This window comes from Penaeus vannamei, chromosome 20 (assembly GCF_042767895.1).
Source record: "Penaeus vannamei isolate JL-2024 chromosome 20, ASM4276789v1, whole genome shotgun sequence".
NCBI lineage: Eukaryota > Metazoa > Arthropoda > Malacostraca > Decapoda > Penaeidae > Penaeus > Penaeus vannamei.
In genome coordinates, this window is record NC_091568.1 from 22351466 (window position 1) to 22363965 (window position 12500).

The 12500-nt window shown below is 35.2% G+C and overlaps 2 protein-coding genes across 5 annotated transcripts in view; one reads left to right on the forward strand and one right to left on the reverse strand.

Moving 5' to 3' along the window:
* LOC138865175 (uncharacterized) overlaps nt 1–226 on the forward strand; it is a 31358-nt gene extending 31132 nt beyond the window's left edge. Inside the window, exon 5 of the mRNA XM_070134559.1 lies at nt 200–226. Within this exon, the coding sequence (XP_069990660.1) occupies nt 200–226 (27 nt within the window). The remainder of the gene's footprint in view (nt 1–199) is intronic.
* A 269-nt stretch (nt 227–495) lies between these two features.
* Nucleotides 496–12500, reverse strand: part of LOC113826899 (proline-rich protein 2) — an 86487-nt gene continuing 74482 nt past the window's right edge. For all 4 annotated transcript variants that reach the window (XM_070135206.1, XM_070135207.1, XM_070135208.1 and 1 more), the window contains one exon: nt 496–2551. In XM_070135206.1, the coding sequence (XP_069991307.1) occupies nt 1976–2551 (576 nt within the window). In that variant the 3' untranslated portion in view covers nt 496–1975. The remainder of the gene's footprint in view (nt 2552–12500) is intronic.

The following is a 12500-nucleotide window of genomic DNA, read 5'->3' on the forward strand; positions in this document are numbered from 1 at the left end:
GAAACCGCATCAGTATGCTTAGACAATTTAACATTCCACAATTTTGTGATAAGAAAACAGTGGAAATCGTACTTGTAACTATAATGGATAATGGATAATGTACAGTTAATACATAAACTTTGTCTTATGACAAAAATGTACACTAGTATTTTGTGTTGTTCCACATATTAATATTGTTTCTTCATTTAATTCCTTCCAGGAATTTAAGGACAATCCATGTGCCTAACTTGTATTTTGTTTCATATTAGGAAATCTATTCAACAAGGACATATAAGAAAGATTTGTATGTAACTGTTATATGAAATAGCTTCATAAATTTAAGAAATATTTAGAATGCTTTCTGGGATATGTAGCAAGATGATAATGACTGTGAAAATGATTATAAGGGTAAATAAAAATCATTGTGTTACATGGAGTTTGCATACTTCTAGCAACTAGACGTCGCTGCTTAGCAATGGCCATAATAAATGGTTAGGTTAGAAAACAGAAATCGTCTATAATGCAAGATATCTTTATCAAGTTCTATACATTTTCTGTTACATAGGAAGCAACATTGTAGTTTATAATAACTAACATTCATTAATATCACAAGTCTTGTTTAATCCATTTCTGGTCAACCTTACATATTTATCACTCTTATACATTTAGAAAGTATTGTGATACGTGTCTCTAAACTGGATCATGTTTGAAAAAGATAGCAAGTCCTTTAGATTATTCCTGTGGTAACCTATCAACATAGGCGTTAGATCTTGTCCTTGCATCTATGGTCATTGGTAAGCAATTGAAGTGTAGCTCCACTAATTCCTGTCCAAAACAACCAACTCTTCTAAAATGCCAGCAGGTTATGAATTTTCCTTTAGAAGGAGCATCACTCTCAAAAGAAATACTTTGATATTATTTAGGTGATTCCTATTTAATATGAATTTCAATCTTTACCATCTTCAATCTGGCGATATAAGTCAAGTAAAACACAGCCACTTTTACCCATAACATACTTTAATTCCTGGCCATTACTGTAGCTTATCTTCTTAAAGCATGAAGAAAGGTTATATTAAATGAACATATTTCACATGACGATAATCTCTTTAAATAAATTCCATATTTGACGGGATAATTCATGAGGGCACTGAACGAGTGAGAACAGATACAAGACTTGCCAATTGAAATCTGTTCAAATTACGTACTCAAAACAACTAATTATGCTGCTGACATATGTAACAAATTTCATATGCATATGGATCGGCAACTCCGTCGTGGCAACAGTTTCAACAACCCAAATATTTACATGGTTGTTTGATGAAACCGTGAAAAATGCTTGGCTCTTGCGTAAAAAGTATGGAGGTAACATGACTCGGTTGAAATGCAAGGAGCAAACCTCTAACAACCACAGTATTCTTTTACATAAAAGGGAGTATCCCCAACAAATCCAGGGAACCTTGTCAAGCGAAGATTGACACACTAAATGTGTTTCAGAAGATATTCACTATGATGGAGTAAAACTGCAAAACTATCAGGAAAAATGTACAAAGATGTGCAAGGGTGGATGTAAGAGAGCCTAATTCAATCAGTGTAATAAGTGTGTCATGAGACTTTGCACTCCTTGAAATCTCCCTTTTCAAAGCATTTTTAAATTTTTTTTACTACTTTCATCAACTCGGAATGATATAAAACTAAAGCAAAGCTGAAGACATAGAACTTGTGTATATATAAGTAAACGTTTGTTTGTAAGCATAACACATTCTTTCTGAAAATGACACTGATTTCACTAAGCATGACATATATGTCACACCCAATCTTTTACAAAGTGTAATACTTACTTTGTACAAAAAATACGGAGCTGCTTCCCAAATTCAACATAAAACTATATATAGGTCAAGATTATAATTTCAAGAAAATAGAAATTGGAACGTAATAGGTTATGAAACCCCTAAAGAAAAATGGAAATGCCTAGCATATAACACGATCTACAAAGACCTCAAGAACCTACCTGGTGATGGTATGATGGCGGGGGCGGTTGATAAGGAGCTGGGGGCTGCGATACAGCCGGGGGTTGGCCCGGGTGAGGACCAGGATAACGAACACTTGCATACTGAGACCCAGCTGTCCCACCCCCTCCACTTGGCTGTGGTGCTTGCTGTTGACTTGGACCAGTGGACTGCTGCTGTGACTGTTGTTGAGGATGTTGAGGTTTTTGGTGCGGCCCGGATCCCACCCACTGAGATGCTGGTCCAGACTGCTGGTTCGACTGCAATGGACCAGACTGTGGTGGCTGTTGCTGTGGCTGATGGTGAGGACCTGGAGGATGCTGTGGTGGAGGCTGTGACTGCTGCTGTGGAGGCTGCTGTTGTTGCTGCTGCTGTTGCTGTTGGTGGTGCTGTGAGGTTGGTGGGTGCGGTGCATGGGGGGCGTGAGAGGGGTGAGGGGGGTGTGGACCATGTCTGTATTGTAGAGTAGGACCCGGGCCTGGGTTGGAAGGGGGTCGGCCTCCTTTGCCAGGTGGTCCACCTCCTGCATGCCCACCCGGATAACCAGGTCTTGGACCATTACTTGCCTGAAAAAAAAAAGAGGAGTATGATAATAAAAGCTACAAAATAAGTCTAAATGTTTGTGACCGTGAGATCATGAGACATAACATAGTTATTAATTTATATCCATATGAAATGCATATTCTCCACAAATTAAATAAAAAAATCACACCATTTGAAATGATACATTATGCTAAAATTTAACATTTCCATTTATAATGTGGCAAACTGTCAAAGTTAAAACTATTGTTCCCTATGTAAATGTAGTAGATATTAAAGATTCTTGATTGCCATACAAAGCATAGGCATCCTCACAGTACCTCTGAATCTTAATGTATCTTCAAAATAAGTTTCGGATTTCTTCTCAGTTAATCTCATTGAGGATTAAAAATCCTCATGGTACACACACACACACACACACACACACACACACACACAAATATATATATATATATATATATATATATATATATATATATATATATATATATATATATATTGTGTACAAAATGCTGTGAGCTCGACCTGATATTGGTATCCCTGTGATTCCAATAGCAAAGGTCCTTAAAAAATTCCATGATAATGATGATGTCTGAAATTCAAGCAAATAGAACAGGGGAAAAAAAGGGTCTCCAAATGTCTAATAATTCTAATTTTTCGTGTTACCGCAACGTCATGGCGAATGCCGGTATGGATGCTACTAACGCCCCTGCTAGTAATGCTAAGGCAGCGATGATATAATGATTGCGTGTATGATCTTGGGGGATGTCTCTGACCATGGCTGCCCAGACATTCTCAATGGGATTGAGATCTGGTGATTTGAGTGGATGTATTACAGCATAATCTTGGGTGCTGTCGAAAAGCTTTCACAACCTGCTCCTTTAAATGGAGCCGTTATAATGGACAAGGTGAACTAGCTTCGGATTGGGGAAACACCATGGCCCTAAAAACACCTCATACTGGATTTCCATACTGACATTCTTCAACTCCCCAATGCCATTGCTGTGCATCTACCAAAACTAGCCACACCCCTTCTCAAATCCAGTCAGATGTGATGGTGGAAGCCACAGAATATCAAATGGCTTTTATCAGCTCATGGTATTCAGCTAGTTCAATGCAAGATTCTTTCCCATCTTTCATATAGCATTGTTCTCTATTACTAATATTGTCATAATATAAAGCCTTGTCATTTCAGCTCCGAAACACAATTAAAACACATTATGAAGTTTCATGTGTTCTAAGCTTTGGAGGCAAGTACCAGCCTTCCCGGATCAACTAGTGATTATTTGTTTCATCTACTCCCAGTTGTACCTCTCAATCTTCTGAGTATCTTCAAGATAAGATTCAGTAGTCTTTTTCTCATTTAATTAATTGCATATTCAAGATAATTAAGAAAACAAATAAGAACAATTGGTCAAGAATCCTACAAAGGTCACCATAAACACTTTAAGACAATTGCGTACCATTTTTCAACCAAAATTTTCCACCTTGCCGATTTTGAGTAATATGATTTTCCAAAGACTTTCAGGGCCAAAATTTCACATAAAAGACCATATTTTGCTAGTTTCATCCTTCAGCAAAATGTTTTGAACATGCAAACCCTAGGTTTGTCAAATGTTCCAGATCACCAAGACACAGCAGGTAAATATTTCATTAGAATCTGTCTGTAATTTTTTTTAATTGAAAAAACAAAATCCTTGATCAAGATCATGATCCAGATTACCATCAAAATGTAACAGCGTCCAAGTTAGGCAAAGACACACCTTTGGTAAAAATTTCATTAAAATCTGTTCATAACTATGAGTAACCCTTGTATTAAAAATAAAACAACCTAACCACAAATTAATAAACAAATGGAGGTAACAATATATATAAATATAAGGTCATGAAATACAGGGTAATGATCTGTATATACATATATATATCATATACTCACTGCAACACCACCATATGTTTATATATTTCTATTTCACTGGAGTGTTAGTGTGAAAGATGTGTGATTCGTCCCATAGACTTACACCGCCCAAGGCCTCAGGAACACGTGCGCACGGCCCCTTCTCTGGCGTCCCGGCCTGCGAGTGTGAGGTTCAGTGGCATGGAGAACGATATTTCAGACCGGAATTTTATGTTGTAAACCCTCATTGTCGCAATGAAAAATTGAAATAGCTTTATATGATAAAATCATATACCATTTCATATATCATTAGTTATCCATGACGTAAAAAATACGTTGAATAAAATCACAAAATTTCTATACACTCCACTGTTAAGCATAGCACACACACACTTCCTGTCCAAAATAAATGTAATATGGCTTTTTTTATAGCTGAATACATCTACTGAATGATGCAATTAGTTTTTGCCGTTTTTTCATGTGCTTCTTGTAAAAGTGACATATCAATATGAGAGCCTCTTTTTAGGTATTCAACCTACAACCTTATTTCGAAGGTCTAATTCAGTCGAAAATACACATATTGTACCTCATTCTGTAGATAAAAAATTTCCTGTGCTTCCTGTACATTCCCAAAATTTAGGATGATTCTGTTAAAAAATATTAATAATAATAACTTTTAAAAAATCTAAAAAATTTCAAAAAGGCATTTTTCTGCTTGTATTTTTTTTTTTTCACTATTACACAAGGAGTGGACAATTTAAAAAAAAATGATCTCAGATCATTCTAGGGACTAGATAAAAGGGCATGAATTTTATTAAATTAGCAGAAATTGAACAATATAAAGTAGATTATCCCCTAAATACAAGATGTAATCACAAACAGATCAGACCTCTTTTTCATTTGTCTTCCCATGTCATGTTGCTGATCCTCAAGTTTTTATAATCAAATAATGGAGACTAAACAAGTAAATATCCTCATGTAAGTAATCAAAAGCAGCATAGATGCCACTGCTCCCTCATTAACAAAACTGTTAGACATCACCCTGTTCCACTGATAAAGAAAGAAATCAACAGAGCCATTTAGAAATATCATTTAGAAATAACAAAATTCTCAAAGACATCTGATTTAACCCAGCCCTTCATGCTCGTTAAAGGCAAGATGTCAAAATATATATGCACGACAGTGATCATCACAGTGATTTGCTCCCCTATTGGGGGGCGCAAAAAAGTCGAAAAAAATAGTTTTTTTTTTGGTATGTCTTCGGTACATCCCAACTATCACAGCTCTTTACAGAATATTCCCCCAAAAATACTTGTGTTAGATCAACTCTAGCCTATAGCCATATAAAAGGCCGAATTTTGAATTTCCTTTTTTTTTTTTTGGTGGGGGACAGCTTGACATAGAACTATTTTTTTTTTTTTTCAGCATTAAAATATTATTATTTTTGGATTAAGGCAAAAATTCAAAAATCGGCCTTTTACCTGGCCTTGGGACGCCGAGGCTCTAGTGAAAGCAACAAACTGCATTTGGATCGCATGAAAATTACTTGAGTTGGGATGTACCAAAAATTCATAAAAAATGACGGAGCTACGGCGTTTTGTATTTGGCCCCTTGCCAAAGTTCGTTATCTCTGTTATTTTTCTCTAAATCTAATTATATCAAAATAATGCTTATTTAGTGTACTTTGCAATGCAATGATTACCAAGTCAATAGGAATTTTCATGTTCAATTGGGACCCTATTCTATAAAGTTATTTTTTTTTTTCGTTGTTCATAAAAGTTGATATTTTCATGTGAAAAGCTTAATAAATGCATTTTACCATAGAGACAACTAATCTAAACCAGATAAAAAACTTTTTAAATTTTTTTTTTTTTTTTTATTATTTTCCATTTTATTTTCATTTTGAAGAAATGGGGAACTGTGGATGGCAACATTAGTACAAAATCATTCTAATTATAAAGTCCTGGCATGAATACAACATGGTGGTTTAATCTTGAGAATTTTAAAAGCATATGAATTTAGTACATTGAATTTGAGAACTTACGAAAGTCGTTGAATATTTCCCATGCCTCACACGGGGGGGGGGGGGGGGGGGGAATGGTCACTGGGTGTTTACAATTTTCGAGGAGGTTCATATGTACGTGAATGCACGCACATAAAGTTAAAAAGATTAATCATCATAATCTAGTAGGCCTACATTGACTTTCATATCTAAATAATAAAATATATTTGTTATCCCTCTCATACCATTTTCTTTGATAATTGTCAATATTAACAGATTGCAAAGAACAAGTGTATAGTTTGTGATTAGCCATTTGCACCAATTATCTTTACTAAGAAGTGCATAAAATCATGCAGACGCCTAGGTGTTGTGGGATATTTGCCAATTTATGGTGCCTAAGACTTCCGGTAACGTCTAAACATATTCATTTTTATTGGGAACGCACGAAACGGATGCGATAGCTTTTTGAACGCCAGACGAAGACTACGCATACAACCGAGCTCAAAATTCCATATATTTTTATTTCAGAGCAGGTATTACTGAGTACTATCATCTTCAACGTGAAATAATCTGTATCTCGCTTATACATACGAAGTTTAAAAATCTGACATTTAGGTAACATTCGTATTGAATTGGTCTTTACAACGGTAACTACCAATTTCAAATCAACTCAAATTGCTCCCTGCTGTGATGTACCGACCGTTGAGCGAAATGTAACGAAAATATTTCAATCCTTCCTTCTAAGGCTATTTTTAAACATTAGTGCTTCGTATGTGATATACGTATATATTACCTCGTAAACTAAAACATATTACCAGGGAGTCTCGATCAAAGCATATTTCGTGTGTAAAAAGACACAAAACATACATTTTTTATAGATATATTTCACAAAATATTTCGTCATAAATCACGGTGATATAATTTTTTCCTGATATTGGTATAAAAGTGTTCCTTGAACATCCACGAACTCATATCTATGCGCAATGTCATAATTAAATGCCTTATGCACGATTGCCGCAAGCTAAAGTCCACATAGGTGTACCTGGGCGCTCATTAGCGACGTACCTCTCCGGGTGCTGAAGGACTCGCGCGCCGGCTGCAAGACAACGAGCCATAGCAGGCGCTTAACCAACTATACCAAATTGGTCAAAATTCCTGAAAATGTATCAGCACAGCAATTAGCAAGTAGTATCTATATTAGGCCCAATCCTTATTGAAATATTAATAAAAAATCTGCAGACAGGCCAAAATTAGCTTCACGTTACATACAATGACGATTTACAGATTTTCCACAAGGACTCTGCACACAACTCTAATGAAATAATAAAGATCTAACAGACACAATGAGGAAAAGCATATTTCAGTGTCAATGCCCTCAAAAAAAAGATTTGACGGTTGTCATCAAAACATTAGTAAAGCTCCTGCAGACACCTTAGAATTTGATGGCTGTTAAATTTGTAAATATTCAGGAAGTACACAAGAACAAACAAATTACATTTAAGACCCATACATTATAGAAATTCCTACATTTGGAAATAGACCACAATAGTTTTAAATGAGAGGGTGGGTCTTGATGTTACGTTTACAGATTACTGTAATTGTATAGCGTATACTATACAATTATAAAGAAAGAAGGAAAGGAAAAAAGAACACTTTTATTGTTTGTTATATATAATGGGTGATGCAACACAGTGCCTATATACGAGATGCCACTGTATTCAACTAAAGGTAATACAATCCATTGTGCAGGATGGGCATGACATAATTACTGGATCCAAAAATGCTTAAACCTAGTCCAGACCATGATACATTCTATCAAAATACTTCTTCAACAATGTATCTATAGTTCCAATACAGTCGATTTTTCAATTTTTCTTACCGATTTAGATGAAACTCACCCTTTTATTTAGACCCCTTCCCATTCCCTGTGGTCGATTTTTTTTCGAAATCGGCCAAACAGTTTTTTAATTATTGTAAAAAAAAAACGAAATTCTTCGGAAAAAAATATGAAAATGCAGGTTGTTTGAGTTTTTTTTTTTCGATTTCGATTTCATATTTTTGGGGTGAATTTTTGTAGCAGGGGACTTCAAGAAAAAGGAAAAGGTAAAAATTTTCTTACATAGACCACTTTTACAAGAAGCACTGGCAAAAATCACAAAAACGCTCTCAAACAAGTTGTATTTTTATTTTTCAACAAAATAAGCCATATGTTAATTTTGGACATAAATTGTGCCCGTAAGGACTCCCCCCTCCCCCCATAAAGGTGGTGTAGAGATATCGACATTTTTCGTTTTCCTCATCTTTTCATGATTATTTTCATATTAACAAAACAAGGTATAAGAGTAGCCTTACTACACCATAATCCTCTTATCATCTACCTGCATTCCGAAGTCTTCCGGACATTGCCAGCACATAACGGTTTCTCAAAATCTTATGTAGAATGTAGAGTGCTGGCAGTGACCTTCGGTGTCTATAGGCCTATTGACCATTATAAACAAATTCTCAAAAATCCAAAAAAAAAAAAAAAAATCATACAGCCATTCTGATTTCATGTCTAAATAGAACCATCCTTCTACTTTTATATGCAAAAGCCACTTTTGAGAAGTCGACTTTACTTTTTTGGGGGGTGAATATTTTCCGAAAGCTCACTATTTCGACACCCATAAAAGGGATACTGAAAATGTCATTTTTTAAAGAAGCACATGACATTATAGCAATTCTTTATTGCAGCATGTAATAGATCTACTATTCAGCGACATTATGAGCCATAATACGTTAAAATCGGACTAAAAATGCGTGTGATATGCGTAAAAATGTGAAGGACCTTAACATCATGATCTGTTTCCTTTTCATTATTCTTACATTTTACATGACAAGTCATGGACGAAGTACTTGTATATGGTGTAATTATCTATTATTTATCCATTATTGTTGCTCAAATGGGGTTTTACAACGTACAAAATTGGTAAAAAAATAACCGTTCTCCAATCGGACTGGTATCAAACGTGTCCTCTCAGCGCGGCCGGACGTCAAAGCATATATGACGCATGCGGATCACCTCTACGGGGCCGCGTAGCCAATTTTCACGGTCAGACCTCCCGTGAAATTCGAAAAATAAGTACATTGCGGAGTAAAAATATGTATATAAGGAATGTAAGCACATGTAGATCATTTTCGTGTACCCCATGACCTTTTGTTTATTTATATTGTTACTTCCGTTTGTTTCTTTGTTGTTTTTTTGTTTGTGTTTTCTGATATTTCTAAAAGTTATGAACACATCTTAATGAGATTTTAACCAGAGGCGTGTAGGTGAAGCAGACCATAGTTCGGATCCACGACTTTTTTTTCTAACTCAAAAAGTTATGAACAGATTTTAAACTTTTTACCTGAGGTTTGTCTTAGCCTAATTAATATTCCCAAAAAATTTGGTGGTGATCCGGATCATTTGGCAATCCTACCCCCCATGGGGGGAGGGAGGTTTGCATTTTCGAAATGTTTTGCTCACTGATTATATTAACTATATGTTGAAAACAAAGAAATTAAAATACTTCATATGTGAACGGCATATCATGTTTGTTTACTTGTATGAAAAATTTCATAATCATTTCATTGGACGCTTGCCAGATTTTAAAAATTATTCCGAAAAATGATGACCTCTCATTTTATGTGAAATTTAATAAGCTTTCAGAAATTTATCTATTTTGTTTATTTCTAATCATCGCGTCACAATTGCCAATTTTCTAAGGGGGGGGGGGGGGTTGTCGAGAATGAGTTAATCCCTTTTTCACACTCGTACAGAAATGTAGAATTACCCACGTGAATATAATCCTCTGTGAAGTAAACTTGACTTTGATGGGGTTCATGAGTACTCTTTAGTCAATCGTTTTGTGTGCAACTTTTACTTGTGTATTTATTCCCTACCGGTGCAAAAATGAAACACTGTATATTGACTTAAACTACTGAATTATGTCACGGGAGGATGAAAGTGTCTTATATCAAATTCCTACAAGGGTTTTAGGATGTAAAAAATGAAAATCTAAAAATTATCAAACAAATTTTCACATGTTTTTCACGAGCCAGGCGAAACTTTACATGCTGCAGCCACCCTGTTAGACTCCACATAGCAAAGATTTTTTTTTTTTTCATTAAATAGAGCGTAAACATTCGAGAAAACCCATAAAAGTAACATTGTAGCTAATTTATATTATATATGAACGACCTAAGTATATAAGGTTAAGAATCCCACGTATCATGTCAAATAACTTGTGTGATATAAGCCTATAATTATACAGTTCGTATTATTTATTACATTGAGAAAATAAATCTCCATGGGAAACAGTGGTGAGTTTGTATTTCAAAACATCAACGATCTCTAAATGGTAATTTCTAACAAATAAAATTGATTACTCGGTAAATACGAACCGCTTGCTACTCTAAGGCCAGGGCAATTCTTGAATAGCGGGCCCGCCATTTCCAGGAAAATGAAAAAAAGGTGAAAATCACGAATATTTCTTAATCTAATTTCCCTCCGACATTGTGATGTCCGCGAAAGAAATGACAAAAATTAAGTGCGTCAATTTGTCTATGATTTAATATGTATGGTATCGTTTCTCCTGTCCTCGAAATAAAAATAAAATATATTTGGCGGAAATACCTTACTCTCATGTGTCGTGTCATGTCATGTCTAACGTCTATCGTGAATATCTTTATTTTGATATCCAAAATAACAAATTCTGGTTGAAAGAATTATTTGTTTTAATTCAGCTCCTCAGAACTTGTAGTATGACAGAATTGTACTTCCTACAGGTGCGTCTGGAACTGATACATTCCTTTACTTCTGATCTTTGGAAGGTAGGAGGTACACTCGTCTTATTTTTGAGTTGGGGATATATCTTTTTTTATATTTTGTTTTTCTTTTCTTCTCCCGCCTACTTTTCATTATCAACAAGAAGACTTGCCCACGATTCAAGAAAGAAAAAAAATGCTGTTGCCTAAGTCCCCACCAGTGACAAAACAGTGGTACGGATTTGTTGGGCAACATGTTAGCAATCCTGGTGTGGATGAGGTGACGTCGTCAGAGACCTCCCACCAACAGACATATATGGTGTGGACAGTTTCACCGTCGATTCTTCTCGCCGACTTGTCTCTCAACATTGTAACAGATATGTCCCCTAACATGGGATATTTGCATCCGAATGTCTCCTATTGCGCCCCACACAATGTTTCCAATTTGTCTCCAAGCAACATGTCACTGGTGTGGATGCAGCCTAACCGTTTCTCATTATCGCTGCACACCTCTACACGTGTGCATGCATGCATGCATGTGCACGTTTATAGATGTATTTACATATTTACATACATGTTCATATTTACATATATATATATATATATATATATATATATATATATATATATATATATATATATATATACACACAAGTTTACATACACAGGTACATGTATGCAAATGTTTTTACATACATGTGTAAACATATGTATGCAACTATACATATACACAGACATGTACGCAAATGTACAAGTAGATGCTAGAAAACATGTGGCCTGAGACAAGCAATAACTCTGTTTATGCATACGGCATGTTGCCGTGATTTGTATATGTGGAGATACCAGTTTAGTTTTTGTTACCAGTCAAGACTTCTTCATGCAACAAACGGCATTTGAAATAGAAATTAGGGTAGTTTCATAGTTAATTAGATAATAAATTACCTTTGAAGAACATTCACTGAAAAGTTCACAATTTTTCATCAAACTGATATTTTCCGAGCTTCTGTAACACTATTCTCAAGCAATTTATATCCGATCTAAGATTTGTTTACATTATTTGACCACAGTCTATCCCTCAATAATCGTTTCTGTATGGGACCATATTTCAAAAAGTAGGATTTTTAAACTTTTTTTAGGGGTACCTTTCCAAAATTTGTTGTAACTTGAGAACCATTCACCATATCTTCATCTAATAAGCAAGATTAGAAAAGGAAATGAATTAGCTTCTCTGGTAATTAGATGATAGAACTTGAATAAAGGAACAGAAAATGAACTGGGCCATCTCTAATCTTGC